The 17,200-nt window shown below is 51.8% G+C and overlaps 2 protein-coding genes across 9 annotated transcripts in view; one reads left to right on the forward strand and one right to left on the reverse strand.

Moving 5' to 3' along the window:
* Positions 1-12,228, reverse strand: part of S100PBP (S100P binding protein) — a 27,107-nt gene extending 14,879 nt beyond the window's left edge. The window contains exons 1-6 of one of the 6 annotated variants that reach the window (XM_030505050.1): positions 12,147-12,227; positions 8,693-9,974; positions 8,387-8,484; positions 7,569-7,673; positions 7,093-7,149; positions 945-2,184 (exon numbers count right to left, since the gene is read on the reverse strand). In XM_030505050.1, the coding sequence (XP_030360910.1) occupies positions 1,956-2,184; positions 7,093-7,149; positions 7,569-7,673; positions 8,387-8,484; positions 8,693-9,844 (1,641 nt within the window). In that variant the 5' untranslated portion in view covers positions 9,845-9,974; positions 12,147-12,227 and the 3' untranslated portion in view covers positions 945-1,955. Of the gene's footprint in view, positions 1-944; positions 2,185-7,092; positions 7,150-7,568; positions 7,674-8,386; positions 8,485-8,692; positions 9,975-10,975; positions 11,195-12,146 lie in introns of those variants that run through there. The other 5 variants (XM_030505051.1, XM_030505053.1, XM_030505052.1 and 2 more) reach the window with 5 other exon arrangements.
* YARS1 (tyrosyl-tRNA synthetase 1) lies at positions 12,203-17,114 on the forward strand. 3 transcript variants are annotated; one of them, XM_030505058.1, is made up of 14 exons: positions 12,203-12,283; positions 12,408-12,472; positions 12,619-12,765; positions 12,845-13,020; positions 13,195-13,324; positions 13,650-13,730; positions 14,055-14,147; positions 14,330-14,465; positions 14,656-14,741; positions 15,161-15,296; positions 15,642-15,736; positions 15,850-16,043; positions 16,157-16,298; positions 16,472-17,112. In XM_030505058.1, exons 2-14 carry the CDS (start codon positions 12,416-12,418, stop codon positions 16,580-16,582), a joined length of 1,584 nt encoding a protein of 527 aa, XP_030360918.1. In that variant the 5' UTR covers positions 12,203-12,283; positions 12,408-12,415; the 3' UTR covers positions 16,583-17,112. The 3 variants fall into 3 exon arrangements, with proteins under 3 accessions (XP_030360918.1, XP_030360919.1, XP_030360917.1); XM_030505057.1 differs by having other exon boundaries at positions 12,219-12,319; positions 16,472-17,114; XM_030505059.1 differs by lacking the exon at positions 14,055-14,147 and having other exon boundaries at positions 12,218-12,319; positions 16,472-17,114.
* The last annotated feature ends 86 nt before the right edge of the window (positions 17,115-17,200 follow it).

The raw sequence follows: 17,200 nt of genomic DNA on the forward strand, positions 1-17,200 counted from the left end.
ACCTCAGCATGCCCAGCAAAGGGAGCAGATTGCCTGTGGCCTTCCTGCTGCTCTGCTCCTCCTCTGTTCCATCACTGCTGATCAGCAGCGCCCATCCATCACTGGTTGAGACAGAGCTTTGCTGCCCCAGCAGTGTGTTGAGTTACTTCTGGGCCTTCCAAGAGCCAGTCTGTTAGTGGTTTAATATCAGACAATAAACCCTGCAGCAGGCAAGCTCATCTGCTTTGCACGGGGAGGGAGAAGAGGCTCTGCACTCAGACTCCTGCTGTCCCTCTCACCTTCTCAAAGTGCCTGCAACAAGGAGATCTGAAGCAAACATCTTCATTCCGCACCTTAGGAGGAGGTGAACTTTACAGACACAACCTGGGCAGCACGTGAGACTGCCCTCAGAACAAGGAAATGATTCCTTTTTCAGAGAGGCCTCTTTAACTTATTCTGTGGGGTTCACCGGTTTAAAAGGCAACAGCCACTATGTGCTCATAACCCACACACTTCTCAACCGATGTCACCTCCTCTTTCACTGCCAGGCTCTCTGCAAACGACGTTTCCTGTGGTAGAAGTCACTACACCAGCATTCAAAACATGATATTAACTAGGGAAGATCAGTTATTGACAACAAAGCCCCAGCACTGGGCATGCACCAAGCCACAGCTTTACAACCCGTTAGAAAAGAGACATTCCTGCCTCCTGGAATTGCTGTGTATGGATTACTCTGTTAATGAAGACAGCATTACTGAGGAGTTAGTGCACTCAGGCAATACCAGGCTCTGTTCCAAGCTTCACTGCTTATCCTTTGGACAAATTACTTTGATTCTCTGTGCCTCAGCCACTGCACATTCAGGACAGTGACAAACTTCACCTGTTTTTTAAAGCTACTTCCTCCTGTCCTGCTCTGTAAGGGCAAAGTAATAAAGTATATGAACCACAACACTGAAAACCATTAGTACTGGACCTGCATTTTATTTCCTTAAAATCACATTAGCCAAAAGTATCACCAAAAAATTACTATGATAAAAATACAGCACAATTTCCTCTATGAATAAACCTAGTTTGCTCTCTGAATTCCACCTATAAACACTTAAAAGGTTTATAAGGCCTGTACAGGAAGAGCAGATAAACCTGTATCTGTTTAATAAATCCTCCAAAGAATTTGGAGTTCCTATGCTCTGTTAGGAAAGGAGATGGAGGCAGCATGGAGACCAGAAGTTGCTGTTGGACTGTGTAGCTTAAAACAACACAAGGTCACAGTGTCCTGGGCAGTTCCAGGAAGCAGGAAGTGCAAGAGGAAAACTTCACAATAACACAGCAGGAAAGGACACTCCATCCAGCAGGTACAGAATAAACCAAAGGAAACTCCATCCAGCAGGTACTGAATAAACCAAAGGAAACTCCATCCAGCAGGTACTGAATAAACCAAAGGGAGAATCTCCTGCAATATTTTTACAAGACAAGTTACAAATGAAACAAGTAAAACCAATCACAACAAAGCAAACTTCAGGACCAGAAAGAACAACAGAACAAGATAAGACAAAACCAAACCACGTAAAGCAACAGCTATAAACTACCACATCTCTGTCAAATGGAGGGGGACAGCAGCTACAGGCTGGTTTTACAGTTTAAAACACTTTCATGTTATCCAAAGGAATCCAAATCACTGTAGGAGATTCAATGCCAAGGTTTGGGACCAAGCTTTAAAGAAGTCTTCCCCCTCTGAAGCACATTTTCCAGTGGCCATCATTGAAATCTTACATCCTCACATGCACTGTGCAGTCTTGAACACCAACTACATTTGTTACTCTGTGAGGAGGTTGTTTTCAGTTCAAAGAACACCACTGATGCCAAATTCCTGCACAAACCAGATCACATTTAAATTGCATTTCAAACCCAGCTCCAAATGTTTCTAAAACATAGAAGCTTCCATTGGCCTTATTAGAAACAGATCAAAAAACAACTTATCAAGATACAAACCATTCAAAGCCAGAACCATTGACAACAACTCTAAATGTACAACAAGAACCAGCACAGTCCCTCAGCAGCAAAATCAAACATGACAAGGCTGTGACAGGGCAACACTGGAAGTGGTCAGGAATGCTCTGGAAATAGTGGTGTTTGGCCAAGTTCTTGCTCACCCACTGCGCAAGGCTGTACCTTTGGGTACGTTTCTTGTTGGACCTTGGGTCATTTCTGCAAAAAGTAAGTAAAACAGTTAAAACACACACAAGAGAAGCATAATGAGAGGCTGGAACAGCATCTTCTCTGACAAAGCCTTCCCCTGTCCTTGGGGCTTGCAGCTGGTACCTAATGTTCTTGTTAGGAGAGGTTTTAGATGGGAAACCACATTGTAAGCAAGCACCTTGGTAAGTAACAACAGCAAAGTTTCTTTGTCCTTTGAACTGCCCTGTGCTTTAACACCTCCTCTGCAAAGCTCTTCCTCCCTGGCCCAGTGGAAAGGCTGAAGGCTCAACTACACAGCAGCCTAAAGCTGCAGCAAGTTGTTCTCACCAAGCACTATACACGTTAAACACTCATTTGCTCCATCTAAGCACATTCTGATCTAACGAGACAAACCCCCACAAACTTTAAGCAGTCTTAGAAGAACAAGATTAAAAACCAAATTACATTTCAAGGAGCTTGGTTATCTCCAGGCCTCAGAGTGTTACAAAGCTTTTCCACACTGTTAGAGGCTGCTTTGCTCCTCCTGCATTCTGAAAAGCACCAACTCTGCTACCTTATTGCTTTTTCATTCATGCACAAGCAACAGCATAACTCAGGAAATGGCATTTCTAAGCTGCAGACCCATCTGAAGGAGCACAAACTGCAAACCCTCTCTCAGAACAGTTGGTTTGGAGAAGGAGCATCCAGCTGGCAGAGGGCTGGCACATCCACAACACAGAGCTTTATTTCTGCAGCAGTTGCTCAGCAAGAGCAACCAGTGACCAGACAGGTCTCAAGCCAGCAAAGTGACTTGTTCATGCCAACAACTGGGGAGAGATACCTGGATTACAACCCACATCTACTTACTGTGAATTCAGAAAGGCTGTGTCCTGCCTGGATCATACAGGCTGCTCCCAAGAGGCCTTGAGAGTTACACGGGTCACACAGCACCAAACCTTTATTCATGACTCAAGCACTCCAGTCTTACAGCTCTGTGCACACAGAACAAGCACCTCTACTCAAAGAGCAGCTCTGAAGGCCTCACACAGTGAACCTTTGGTAAGAGATGGTTCAGCAGAATGCAAGAATCCTTGAATTTATGGCATAAAATATGAAACAACCAGTAACTCCAACCTCACTGGAGTGTTCTCTCATCTGCTCACCCAGAACAGGTACTACAGCTCAGGGAAAGTCAACTTCCCTGGAGTACTGCCCTTGCTGAAATCCACTGTCTCAGGGTGCTCTCAGTGCAGAACAGGGTGTGTGTCCTTGCCCGGTCAAAACTCAAAGGTTTTTCCATGTGATGAATGGAATCATGGTTCTGTGTAACTCTGCTTCCTTCTCAGCTATCCTTCATAAACTGCAGTTCTCAGCTTTTACTTACCCAAAGGAATAGCTTCTTGTCAAAAGAAAAATGAAGAGATACTTCTAGAAGAGATTTCAGAGTGTTCTTGAGAAATCCATGGCTTTGGGCTGCGTTGTTTAGGAGGGAAGCACTCCCGGCCAGCTAACAAAGGACAAACTCTCCCTGCCACGTACCAGTTCACAGTGTGTGCAATAAGCTGATGCAAGATGTGACTAGGAGAAATCACAACTTTCCACAAATCCCAGCCTTCCTACATGCCATCCCCCTCCTCATCTCTGAGTCACAGCTGAAGTGGGTGCACCCTTCACCCCTGCAACTGAGGGAAGACAAGAAGTTGTGCAAACCACCACCATGACTCACAAGGACTTCACACCAGGAAGAGGCTTGAGCTCCTCTATGAGAAGTCCCAGGAGCAGACTAATGCTGTCAAATATTTAGAGGGCCATTATCTCAGTGCCTCAGGTAACCCCCTAACCCAGAGCTGTGGGGGAAGAATCCTTATGGCCATTACACATGAGGAAAGGAGACAGTGACACCCTGGATAAACTGAACCACCATATAACAGACCTTAAAGCATTTTGGTTTCTTTCTGCTCAGGAACAGTCCATCCCACATCCTTCCACAACAGCTGAGACCAAACTACAGATTTAGAAGGAGATTTCCAAGCAAGTTCCACTCTCATCTAGAAACTGGGAGCTGTGATTATCTCAGCAAAAGCACCTGCAAACCAAAGCCGTGTGGTTCATCACTGGAGAGGCCCCTGGACCTTCACTAGGGAGTACCTCACTCTGTGAGCAGCTAAATTCCTCCCACCACTCCCCACACCAGAAGCCTCCCTGCAATCAGCTTTATCAATTCCTACCCCTACTCCAAACCCCATCCCCCTGAAATTTAGAGTCTGTAGGTGGATTTCATTTGCTGTGAAGTGAAATCTACCTCCTGGGCTTAGCCATAAATGCAATTCCTCCTCTGTGTCAGCACGGCTCAAGCCCTGTACCTTCCCTGCACACTTTCCATTCCAGCAAAAGGAGTTTGGGCACGTAAAAACTCTTTTAAGGTGAAAGATTCTCCTCAGCCAGCTCAGTCCCAACCAGCAGAGCAAACTCCTTCCAGGCAGCGCCTGCTAGCACAGTGTTCATTTGTATTTCACAGATTTCTTTCTCCATATGTTCCCTGATACTATTCTCCCTTTCCACCTCTTTAAACCTTGTGTGTTTGTGTTTTAAAGATACTGATCTTTGTTATTACACCAAGACCAGATGGTCTGTGGCTCTTTATAAGGGATTTCCTCTTCCCCCTTTTGATTCAAAAGGGATCCAAGAAAATAATTTATCAGTTTGTAACTGTAAGCATCATAAACCTCCATCAAACCAACCAAGCCTCGAGGAGAGCTGCTGGCAGAAACCCTCGAGGAAAGCCGTGGCTGAAGGCCAGACAGGAGCTTGCTCTGCTTCCCAGGTCCCTGGGGGTGCACTCACAGCGCTCCTGCTCCAAACAACAGGAGAATACCTCGTCTGAGCAGCAGGTGGGGCAAGCGCCGTCCCATAGGCACAACTGCGGTGTTAGTGACCTGTGAAAGCTGATGTCCTGAAGAGATCCTCTCCAGAGGAGGCCACGAAGATGGTCAGGGGCTGGAGCACCTCCCGTATGGAGACAGGCTGAGAACATTGGGGCTGTTCAGCCTGGAGAAGAGAAGCTGCGTGGAGACCTCAGAGCAGCTTCCAGTGTCTGAAGGGGGCTACAAGGATGCTGGAGAGGGACCTTCATCAGGGACTGGAGCGATAGGACAAGGGGTGATGGGTTCAAACTGAAACAGGGGAAGTTCAGGTTAGATATAAGGAAGAAGTTCTTCCCTGTGAGGGTGCTGAGGCGCTGGCACAGACTTTTCCCAGAGAAGCTGTGGCTGCCCCATCCCTGGCAGTGTTCAAGGCCAGGTTGGACACAGGGGCTTGGAGCAACCTGCTCTAGTGGAAGGTGTCCCTGCCCGTGGCAGGGGGTTGGGACTGGATAATCTTAAGGTCCCTTCCAACCCAAACCATTCTATGAGTCTAAATACAGATGTGTGGGTGAAAAGCAAGAGAAGGTTATGTTAAGAGAGGGAAATGCTTTTTCTGTTCAGTTTGTCCTTCCCCTGCCCATTTAAAAATAGGCCTATCCAGCTACAAACACTGCTAGGGCAAAGTGTGAACACAGAGTGCCAGGAGACACAGTTAAAAAAGCAGGAGCCTCATGAGTTCTGCAGCCTGATACAGAACCAGCCAGAATTGCCAAGGAGAATCTCATGAAGAAGGGTATGATTCCACTTACTGCCGCATAAAGGGCAATAATGAAGTGTGAAGCTAGCAAATGGTCAGCTGGCAGAAAGCTTTTGTGGTCAATTATCAGTTCCAGCCATGCATTTACAAGCAGATGCTCAAATCTCATCTCATTTTTCCAGCTGCTCCAACGCAGCCTCAGCAGCATTTAGATTCCTATGGGAAGCTGCAAATAAATCTATCAGCTTAAGTATCACCTAGAAACTAGAGAGGAAGCACAGCCAGAGCCACGGGTTATCTCCCAACTCACTGGGTGTGAAAAGTTTACTCTCAATACAAAAGGATTTCTTCCCACTAGTTGATGTTCAAACATTGCCCATGTGCCTGCAGCTTGTAGCACACAATCACTCAACACATATAAGCAAGCTGTATTTATAGAGAAGTGCAAGATGCCATACAGGTAAGTGGAAAGACAAGACCTCCGCTGTAGCCAGCCTGTAATTCACCTAGACAACATATGAGCAAGGAGCAAGAGACAGGATACAGGAACAGATTACATGGAAGAGGGGATAGCAAAATCAAGCATTACCATTAAGACAAACACCAGGAGATTTGCAATACAAAACAGAGCTAAAGATTTGTAGCAATATATTAGTTACTGCTTCCCAAAAGGAATTCCTTTGCTGACTCTCAAACCTGCTCATTTTCCTTTAGAACTTCTTTGGGATCATTTTGCCTCTCTGCATCTCCCACGCAAGACACTGCTGCAGCTCCAGGTGCACAGAAGTGCCACACAGGGTCACAGTCACCCACTGAGGAGGTGTTCCAGTGGCAACTGGGGAAGCCTACGCTGCCTGTTGGGCTGAATTCCAAGCCTACAGCTATTTGGAAGGAGAGGTTTGCACTAATAAGACAAACAAATTGTGTGCATCACAGACAAGGTTCTTCCCCAGCAAAGCAGATCCCTGCTCCACTCTGCAGCCTCCTTCATTTGGAGCTTGATTCTCTGTGAGTCACAACATACGTCTTGCATTTTTAATTGGAAAGAATGAGAAAACAGGCCATTTGAGCTCTCCTTGCACAGTCCCCTCTGCATTACTTATGCTGTATTCATGCTCTGGAAAGCAGCCCTGTGGCTATGCAGCTGCTCGTGCTGCCCGGATAAGTGCAGGCTCCGTGCACCCAGCCACAGAACTGTCAGCTCCTTCTAACTCAAGAAATGACAATTCTTGCACCCATGAACACTCAGAATAGCCAGAGTGGGAGGCCAGCTCTGGATGCTACCAGAACATCCCAGTTCTAGCCACCAACTCTTACCTGCTCTTTACAAACACCTTCCTTTCACCCTCTGCAGTTGATGGCTCTTGGATGAGACTGTTGGGAGAAGCAATGTTGAAGGGTTCACCAGTAAATCCAAATCTCTGCACTTCAGCTAAAGATTCCCTGAGTTTGGGTTCATAGTTGTGAACTGACAAGAACAAGTTACCTCCCAAGAGAACTAGCCAGAGCTCAGCTCTGCTCTTCCCAAGTAACACAGGCCTGTTTTGGGAGTATCCCTGATTTACTGCAGCAAGCCCCTTGGGTGATGTTTCCCAGCTATCCCAAACTACAAAACTCATCTGAACCAGTCCTGGAACAAGACTGATTGCTGAACAGGAGCTAGAAGTGTAGCAGTCTTTGATTTCCCTTTGAAAAACAAGTACATTCAAAATGTCAAAGCCTCCAAGCTCAGCAAGCCAGGGTGTCTACCCTCCACCACCTGCACAGCCCTATCCATCCCATCTGGGGGTTACCTGGTGCAGGAGCTGCAGCTTTCTTCATATGGATGTGCACACTCTGGATATAAATGTGTCTTTTGCTCAAGCTCTGCTTCCAAAATGCATGTCCATTGTTTCAGGCTTTAAAAATAAAGGACGGGGGTGTTTTATAGACAATTTATCAAATCAGGTTGCAGAAGACACAGAGTAAGAAGCATCCTGCAGAGCTATCACAGACATGGATTCTGAAAGCTCTATTCTGTGATTGCAAAAGAAATAAAAGTATTTCTTTGAATACAGCTGCAAAGATAAAACACTGAGGGCAAAGCAGGCGTGGAGCTGAGTGACCCAGCATGTTGCTGCCTGACCAACAAGGCAACCTGCAGTGAGCCCCAGAAGCAGCAGATTCTTCATGTTACTTAAGGCCACACCGGGAACAGCAACACAGAACGTCTGAGGGCAGCAACCACAGGGAAGAACCAGCAAAGTGACAAGTCCAGGCCCAGGAGCACCGGAGAGCAGAAGAAACCACCCCTGTGCAGTGCCCGGAGCTGCTCTGCTGCTGCCACCTGCAGGAAACCGCTCCAGGAGAGCAGCCAAGGAGCCAGCACAAACAGCTCCTCCTCCACCCTGCACACCGCTGCCCAGCACCCGGTTACCAACCTTCTTTCTCACCTGGACCAGCCCTATCTTCTTCCCCCTCTCACAGCATCTTACAGGGGAAAATAGTATTTTCTCCCTCCCCCCATTTCAGTCCATCTGAAGAGAAATGGAAACATAAAACCAGCAGCACACGACCAACCAAACTGGTTTAGGAAACCACCGGGACATTTTTCAAGCTCCTAAGAAATTACCTTTCTTCCTCCTCTTGTGGCACAGGAATAACTTTGCCAGGCTTCTTCCCACTGGTTGTCTCTTCCTGCTCAGTCTGGCCTCCAGCTGTTCCACCTGACTAGACAGGTAAGACAAAAGGGGATTAACACCTAATTAAAAAAATCATTCCATGTAAGTCTTGATTATACAGTTATAAAATCCCACTTGGAAAACCTTCCCTTGCTGTGTAAAAAGGCACATTTGTGTGCCCATGGACACCACTGCAAATATCAAAGTGAAAGGGAACTGAAAACACTTGAGCTACAAGAATTAAGATGTGTGTTTACTTTCATGCTGTTTGATGGCTGTTCAGCTTCTGTGGAATCCCCCTCATCACCCTCTGGAAAGCCCAATTTCCCTGAGAAACAGCTCCTAGTTGCTTTGGGAAGTTCTTGGCTCTTGCACCCAGACGATGGTGTGGAACACATCAGCACCAGAGGTACTGAACCCTCCTCAGCTGGATTGTGGTTGGCAGAGGGCACACATCTTGCCACACCATCACCACGGAAGTCAGGCACGTGGCTGCTGGTAAAAGGAGTCTTCCTCAGGCTTTGCCAGCCATTGGACACCAACCCCTCCAAGGAACCTTCAAGGTCACAGCTATGAGCAGTATTATCATTGCTGATCGCTTCTGAAGCTTCTCTTTCAGCTCCCTCCAAAGAACTGTCCTCCAGAAGCTCACCCACATCAGCATCGATTGGGCTGAGATTCAGAAGCTCCTGGATGTCCAGGTCGAAGAGCATGCGAATTACTTGGGCTGATGGCAGGAGGTTCTCATCCAGACCAGCACTTTCATTCAGAAGGCTGGGATAACCTTCAGAGCCGACTGAAGAACACTCTCTGGACAGAGGTTCATTTGGGTCCTCTGTGGTCACACCTTCAGTGGTGGCTGATGCCCCAATGCACCTGCTGCTCTCGTCCTTTTCACTCTCTCCATTCACATTTTGGCTCAGAGCTCTCTTTCTAGTTAGGTGCTGCTCACATTCCACACAATCGTCTGCCAAGATTTCCTGGATCTCTTCCTCAGTGAAATTGAAAGGAGAACTCCCTTCTTCACTGTCTGACAGTTCCAACAAGGCATCATCTGGCTCACTATCATCAAAACATCTGGTGGTGTCTACAGAAATGGCCACATCATCATATTTTGATGCAGAAGAACTGGCAACAAGGTTGTCATGGTCAGCATCATCCAGAAAACAAGGGGATCCTTGAAAGCAGGCAGGGCCTGGGGAACAGAGCAGCAGTTTCCTTGCTGGGTCTGGAGTGCTACAGTCATGACCCAACACACAGGCTTTCTTTGCTGACCGCAGGGCCTGAACCTGCTCTGAGGAATCCAGCAGCCTTTTGGCTCTGGGAACTGTACTATCAACAGTGGGCTTAAAGTCATGACAAAGACAGAAGCCAGAGGGGTGAGGAGAATAAGGGGAATGGTTGTCCATGTTGCTGCTGCTTCCTGTGTCTCAGTGACCCTGTGCCTTCTGCTTACAGCTCTAGCAGCTCATTCTCAGGTTCATCGGATCCTGGTGCCCTTTGATCAGCCTTCAGAAATCAGCAGGAGTCAGCTCCAACCTGCCAGGAAAACCAACATCTTAGAGAAAAGAACCTCCAGTGTTTTCCAAAGCAGCAGTGATGTGAAGGGGAAAGCAAAGCCACCAGCTGAGGCACAATGTTAACTCACAATCTCCATTACCTCCCCTCCAGCCCGTTTTAGATCTTAACACCACACAATAACAACCAGTCCCTCATTCCCTCAACACAAGGTTGTTTGGCTTTCTCAAGCAGGACTAACACAAGCCCTAATCACCAGCACAGTCCCTGCAATCTCCTCCAAAGCCGCTGTAAATCAGTCACTCCAATACCAGCATTCACAGGTTACATTCTTTACGACCTCAAATTTAAAGTGCAGATCACACTTGAGATATTAACCACAGCCTCAGAGATGCTCCTCAGGGATACCAAACAAACAGTCTTTTTTTAGGTTAGGAAAAACTGAGCAAGAAAAGTAACTGGCAGGGAGCTCCGAGGACATTCAGCAGCCCTTAGTCACCACCACACTCATACACAGCGTGTTTGATAGCGAGAGATGAGAAGATAAAGAAGCTTCCTGTAAAATTCAATAGTTTAGAAGCATTCACAAACAAAACCTGTTTTCCTCCTAGAGAGGACTCACACTAACATGAATCTTTTGACTTGGATGCCCTGTGTTTGACTCTCTCCCCGCAGGAGAACCTGGGCTAAGAAAAGGTATTTCCTGTCCTCTTTGACCAAGGGATTTAAAGGGACACCTCTGGTCTTTCCACTGCTTTGACTACTCCCTGATTTCAGAAAAGGAGGGGGAATAAACCCCAGGGAGTTCTGCTGCTTCCTCATCATTCTGCCCAACTAACAATCAGCACTTTCAGGGTAATGCTTTCACCACACTGCAGGAAGAAAATACCTCAGGAATCAGCTACATACATACAAAACCTATGCAAGAACACACAGAGCCATGAGCAGCCCCCACAGGGCTTGTCTGGAGTTCTGCAATTTAGCTACAAGTGCTTCAAAAGGCAAATAGAAGTAAATTAAACCTGGATTTGGTCCCAGAGTGCAGCAGGCTGATAATCTAGCTCCTAACTGATACGGACTTGAAAAGAACCAAAATGCTTTAAGCCTTTGAGCTGGAACTGGCTTACAAAAATCACATTTGGGGATGTTTACATGCTCAGCTCACAGGCAAGGAACTGGTTTTTCTACTGCTGTGACCTTCCCAAGTCACCTAAACGCAGCCTACGTTGGGGCTTTGCTTTCAGTCCTACATCAACTGATTCAGCAGCAGAACTCTGGTGACCAGAGCCCAGACAGAACCTGCTGCAATTCCCCAGGAGCAGAGTTCAGGGGCTGTTTGAGGGCTTTTAAATGCTCAGTAAGTTTTAACAGCTCTGAAACTGATGTAAGACAAAGCTGCCCCTCTCTCCCCACCCCTCATTCTAGCACTGGTGCTTGTACGGTCAGACCATGCTGGGGCCAGCGCATCCCCACTGCCGCGGATGTGCCCTTCTCCCAGGGGCTGCCAAAGCAAAGTTACATGTTTTATCATACATTAGACTGGTTTGGGTTGAAGGGACCTTAAAGCTCATCCAGTACCCCTGCCACGGGCAGGGACACCTTCCACTAGAGCAGGTTGCTCCAAGCCCCTGTGTCCAACCTGGCCTTGAACACTGCCAGGGATGGGGCAGCCACAGCTTCTCTGGGAAAAGTCTGTGCCAGCGCCTCAGCACCCTCCCAGGGAAGAGCTTCTGCCTCAGAGCTCATCTCAGTCTGCCCTCTGGCAGGTTAAAGCCATTCCCCTTGGCCTGTCCCTACAGGCCCTTGTCCAAAGCCCCTCTCCTGGAGCCCCTTCAGCTATTTCTGTGCGTGCCTTCAGTGAACACCGAGATCCACAGACAACGCTACCGAGGCACCCGCCTCCACCGCCCACTCCAGCCTCGGCTCCGCTCACACCGTTACGGGACCGCCCCTCCCTCCGCGGGCACCGCCCAACCGGCGCCTCAGCCGCGGGGCCGGGGCCAGCCTGAGGGAGGAGCCGAGCCGGGCCGGGCCCGCCCCTGCCGCCTGGGCCTGCGGCCCAAGGGCGTGAATAAGCCCCGGACGGACGGAGCACGAAGGGACCGGGACCGGTCCCGGTCGCGGTCGCGGTCGCGGTCGCGGTCCCGGTCCCGGTCCCGGTCGCGGTCCCGGTCCCGGCCGCGCTGCGCTCACCCGCCGCCATGTTAACGGCGCGGGCGCCCCGCCCCTCTCTGAGGCGAAATGCTTCCTGATTGGCGGAGCGCGGCCACGCCCCCTCCCCATCGTCAGCTCGGCGCTCCGGCGGAGGAAGTGACGTCGCGGCGCGGCAGGTGAGCGCCGAGCGGGGCTGATGCAACGCGGCCGAGGTCGGTGGGGCCGGGCCGGGGGCACCGGGGGGCGGCGGGGACCGGGGTGGGGGGGGTCGCTCTGGTAACGCCGCGTCGTTCCCTGCAGCCGCCGCCATGGAGCCCGCGCCCGGCCCGCAGGAGAAGTATCAGCTCATCACCCGGAACCTGCAGGTGCTGGGGTGTGCGGGGGGGATGCGGGCGGGAGCCCGGGCACGGCTGGGGCTCGGCTCGCAGCGCGGCGTTATCCTGCCCGCATCCTCCCTCTGCCTGTTCCCCGGCGGCTCGGGGCTCAGCCGGGTCTCGCTGCTCCTCCGCAGGAGGTGCTGGGCGAGGAGAAGCTCATGGCCATCCTGAAGGAGCGAGAGTTAAAGGTCTATTGGGGCACCGCCACCACGGGCAAGCCGCACGTTGCCTACTTCGTGCCCATGTCCAAGATCGCGGACTTCCTGAAGGCGGGATGCGAGGTACTGGGGTAGCTGGCTGGGGGGGCTTTGTCACCGTGCTGCTGGGTGGGAACCGACTGCCCCCCTCTGTCTGTTGTAGGTGACCATACTCTTTGCTGACCTCCACGCGTACCTCGACAACATGAAGGCTCCCTGGGACCTCTTGGCGTTGCGGACCCACTACTATGAGAATGTGATCAAGGCCATGCTGGAGAGCATCGGGGTGCCCCTGGAGAAGCTGAAGTTCGTCCGGGGCACTGACTACCAGCTCAGCAAGTGAGTGCTCTGGGGAAGGGAGAGCCTGAGCTGGGGCTCTGAGCCTGCTCCCAGGCACTGTCATTTAGGAACAAAGCGAAGGTGCCTCCAGGCTTCGGCTCCTTGATAATGGCCAGAAGCAGAGCTAAAAGATGTTCCCCTCCCTGGTGCTCACGGTGCTGCCCCTTCCCACAGGGAATACACGCTGGACGTGTACCACCTCTCGTCCATGGTGACGCAGCACGACGCCAAGAAGGCAGGAGCAGAGGTGGTGAAGGAGGTGGAGCACCCTTTGCTGAGTGGTTTGCTCTACCCTAGCCTGCAGGTAGGTTGCGGTGAGGCAGGTTGGCAGAGCCTCTTGGCCACGGAGGTGAAGGGACGCGTGAGGCTGAAGGCCAAGGTCCTTATATTCCATCCCTATATTCCACCTGGCAGCAGCACAAAGCATAAGCCAAGCACAGAGCTGCTTTACAGCGACTCTGGGCAGCTGCAGGACAGGAGGCAGCCCGGGGAGCTCCTGTCCTTCCCAGGGGGGAAGTGCCCTGGCAGAGGCTGGGCACATCCTGGGGGACAGGCAGGACTCTGAAGGCTGAGCACAGCTGGAGTGTGGAATCTTGGGCTCAGCCTCAGGGCTGTGTGTGTCTCTGCAGGCCCTGGATGAGGAATACCTCAAGGTCGATGCACAGTTTGGAGGAGTTGATCAGAGGAAGATATTCACCTTTGCAGAGAAGGTCAGTAAATGGAGGTGTTCCTGAGCTCTCTGTTGTGCTGGTGGCTAGGGCACAGCTCAGACACTCACTAATCCCTTGGGAGAAGTGAGCTTCTGATGTTGGCTGGCACCAAAGTGTTCTTCACAGCTCGTGCCGCCGCTCTGTGGGTCAGCAGGGCTCCGGGGTGCTGCCACACGCTCCTGGCTGTGGCTGTTTGCACCCTGTGAGCTCCTGATAGCTTTCTGGGTCCCCAATTACCCAGAACCAGGAGCACACAGGGATTGTGAGTTAAAGCTGATCTTCAGAAGAGGATTATCCATGACTTGTCCCCTTGCTTTTTCCCAGTACCTTCCTTCCCTGGGCTATGCCAAGCGCATCCATTTGATGAACCCGATGGTTCCTGGTCTGACAGGCAGCAAAATGAGCTCCTCAGAAGAGGTTGGTCCCTGAGCAGTGGCTGTGGTCAAGGGTTCTGCAGGGGAACAGGTTAATGGCTGGGAGAGGAGAGGCTGCACCTCAACGGATCTTGAGGTCTAAGAAGAAGTTGCAGCAACGCCAGCATGAGTTGGCTCTTGTGGGTGAGAAGTTGGGTAAAGGGCTGTGGAAATCTTTTCCTGCAGGACTCAAAGATTGATCTTCTGGACCGCAAGGAGGATGTGAAGAAGAAGCTGAAAAAGGCTTTCTGTGAGCCAGGGAACGTGGAGAACAACGGGGTCCTCTCCTTCATCAAGCACGTCCTCTTTCCCCTCAAGTCAGGTGAGGGGCTTGGCACTGGGTCCAGTTTTTGCTGGGGGTAAGAGGAGGGGATGGGAGTGTGTGTCCCCTGGAGCAGGCTCCTGTGTCCCCTGGGTGCTGCTCCCAGCCCTGGGGTGGGTGGTTTATGTGGCTGAGCAGGGAGTGAGTCTTTGCTCGAGTTAATCTGAGCCTTAAAATCTGTGTGTGACAGAGTTTGTGCTTCTGCGAGAGGAGAAATGGGGAGGAAACAAAACCTACACAGTCTATGAGGCCCTGGAGAAGGACTTTGCTGAGCAGGTGAGTGCCAGGAGGGACTGAACACTGTCCCTGAGGCTCCTGAGGGCTCTGAGCAGCAGTGGGAGAGGTGTGGAGCAGAGCGTGGCGCAGTGGCTGTAGGAGGGCAGGGTGCTCCCACCCAGGAGAGCCCAAAGGTGAGACGATGGGTGAAGGATGTGGTGACACCAACTGTCCTGGTGTAGGACAGGACCATGGCAGCCACATCCTGGAACAGAGCAGCAGTTGGACTGTTCTCAGTTGAAGCTGGAAGCAAAAGTGTCCAGAAAAGGGGCTTTGGTGTCCAAGGGGGGATCAGGCCAAGGGTTGGGGTTCACCTCCCTGCCCTGCTTGCTGTCCAGTTCCTTCCTCTCTGGCCTCAGTGACTCAGGTCCTGCCCTGGAGGAAACCCTGCAGGAACCTGTCTGTTTGTCATGATACAGGTTGTGCACCCTGGAGACCTGAAGAACTCGGTGGAAGTGGCCCTGAACAAGCTGCTTGACCCTATTAGAGAGAAATTCAACAGCCCAGAGCTGAAGAAGCTGACGAACGCAGCATATCCTGACCCCTCCAAAGCCAGTAAGGAGGTGCTGGGAGCTCAGGGAAATGGGTCCAGGCCAGGCAGGATGGGGTGGGATGGAGTCCCTCCAGGGCTTGAGGTTAGAGAGAAGTTCTGAAACTTCAGGCTCGGAAGCAGCCTTAGGAGGGGTGAGCAAAGGCCAACACCAGGCCTGTTTGCCTGTCCTGGAGAGGGCAGATGCCAGTGTGCTTCTCTGGAGCTTTAGAGGCCAGCAAAGCAGAGGAGGGGCTGTGCTCTCAGGTGGAGAGACAAGCAGGGAATTCAGGGTCCCTGTGTGCTCCCCAGGGCTTGGCCAGCTCCCTGGGTTTATGCTGCGTGGTGTGAGTGTTCCCTTTGCATTGCAGAGCCTGCAGAGAAGGGCACCAAGAACTCGGAGCCGGAGAACGTGGTCCCATCCCGGCTGGACATCCGCGTTGGCAAAGTGATCAGTGTGGAAAAGGTGTGGGCACAACAGGGAGAGGGGAATGCCCTTCTCACCTGGTGACACAGGCACACAGGGGGTGTGCGGGGCCTGTCCCCTTCCCTTCTCCTTACCTTGCCTCTGCGTGGCAGCACCCTGATGCTGACAGCCTGTACGTGGAGAAGATTGACGTCGGGGAGCCTGAGCCCCGCACTGTGGTCAGTGGCCTGGTGCAGTTTGTCCCCAAGGAGCAGCTGCAGGACAGGCTCGTGGTGCTGCTTTGCAACCTCAAACCCCAGAAGATGAGGGGTGTGGAGTCGCAGGGCATGGTGCTGTGTGCCTCCAGGTGAGAGAAGGGGACAAGGGGCATGTACCCCTCCAGGGGTGCAGTCCGGACCCCCCCGTAGGGCTGAGGGTGCTGCCTCAGGGTGACTCTGCTTCCCTCACACCCCTCTGCAGCCTGGGGGAGCCACGGCTGGTGGAGCCCCTGGACCCGCCGGCCGGGTGCTGCGCTGGGGAGCGCGTCTATGTGGAGGGTTATGAGGGTGGGCAGCCTGATGAGGAGCTCAAGCCAAAGAAGAAGGTCTTTGAGAAGCTGCAGGTGAGATACCACCATCCCCACCTCTGGGTGACCCCAAATGTTGGCACTCAGTGGCTGTGTTTGCTGCTGTCAGCCAAGCCGTGGAGGAGACAAACCTCCCCACTGCTGCACAAGGTGCTGCTGCCCCACTGCAGCCCAAGCCTGACTCTGCCCTCCCCTGCTCTGCTCCCCAGGCTGACTTCCGCGTCTCTGAGGACTGTGTGGCCCAGTGGAAGCAGAGAAACTTCCTGACCAAGCTGGGGACAGTCTCATGTAAGAGCCTCAAGGGTGGGAGCATCAGCTAACGAGTGCCAGTGCCTCCTGCCTGGGTCCCTCCAGCACCTCAGCCTCTCCTCCTTGTCTCTGCCATCTCCTCCCCGGTGCCCTGAGCCGGGGGCTCAGCCCTGCAGGACCTGGGGGCTCTGGGACTCGACTTGCAGCCTCCTCCCCTGGAGAGCTGCCTCCAGCATCCCCCTTGCCCTGGGCCTGCTCAGCTGGGGGCTGGCGGTGGCACTTAAGGGACCTGTATGACTTGTGCCTGTGGCTCTAGTCTGGGGCCATTGGCTCACTCCCACTATGGACTGGGTGCTCTGCTGCTGGTCCCCACTGGGACGGCGTGTGGGTGCTGCAGTGAGAGCAGAAAGGGAAAGCTGCTTGCTCAAACTTGTGTTGCTGCTATCAGAGCTGGGGGCAGCTGCCCAGCACTGGCCCCGGCCCCTGCTCTGTGCTTGGGGCTGTGGCTGTGGCTGGTGCTGCTCCATGGTCGGGAACATGGGCCTTAAGCACTGGCTCAGCAACCATCTGTCTGTCGTAAACCCAAATAAAATGTCAAGCTGACTGCACTGGGGTCTGTCTGTCTGTCCAGGGGAAGGGGCTGAGCTGCAGCCAGCCCTGCTCTGGGTTCTGGTGCTGCACAAGCCCTC

The sequence above is a fragment of the Strigops habroptila genome, chromosome 12 (genome assembly GCF_004027225.2).
Source record: "Strigops habroptila isolate Jane chromosome 12, bStrHab1.2.pri, whole genome shotgun sequence".
NCBI classification, from domain to species: domain Eukaryota; kingdom Metazoa; phylum Chordata; class Aves; order Psittaciformes; family Psittacidae; genus Strigops; species Strigops habroptila.

Bases quoted from the DNA above. Each gene is read 5' to 3' on its own strand.
- YARS1 (XM_030505057.1), top strand. The intron at 14,148-14,329 runs GTTGGTCCCTGA...CTTTTCCTGCAG, and splicing joins AAATGAGCTCCTCAGAAGAG to GACTCAAAGATTGATCTTCT. The intron at 15,737-15,849 runs GTGTGGGCACAA...TCTGCGTGGCAG, and splicing joins AAGTGATCAGTGTGGAAAAG to CACCCTGATGCTGACAGCCT.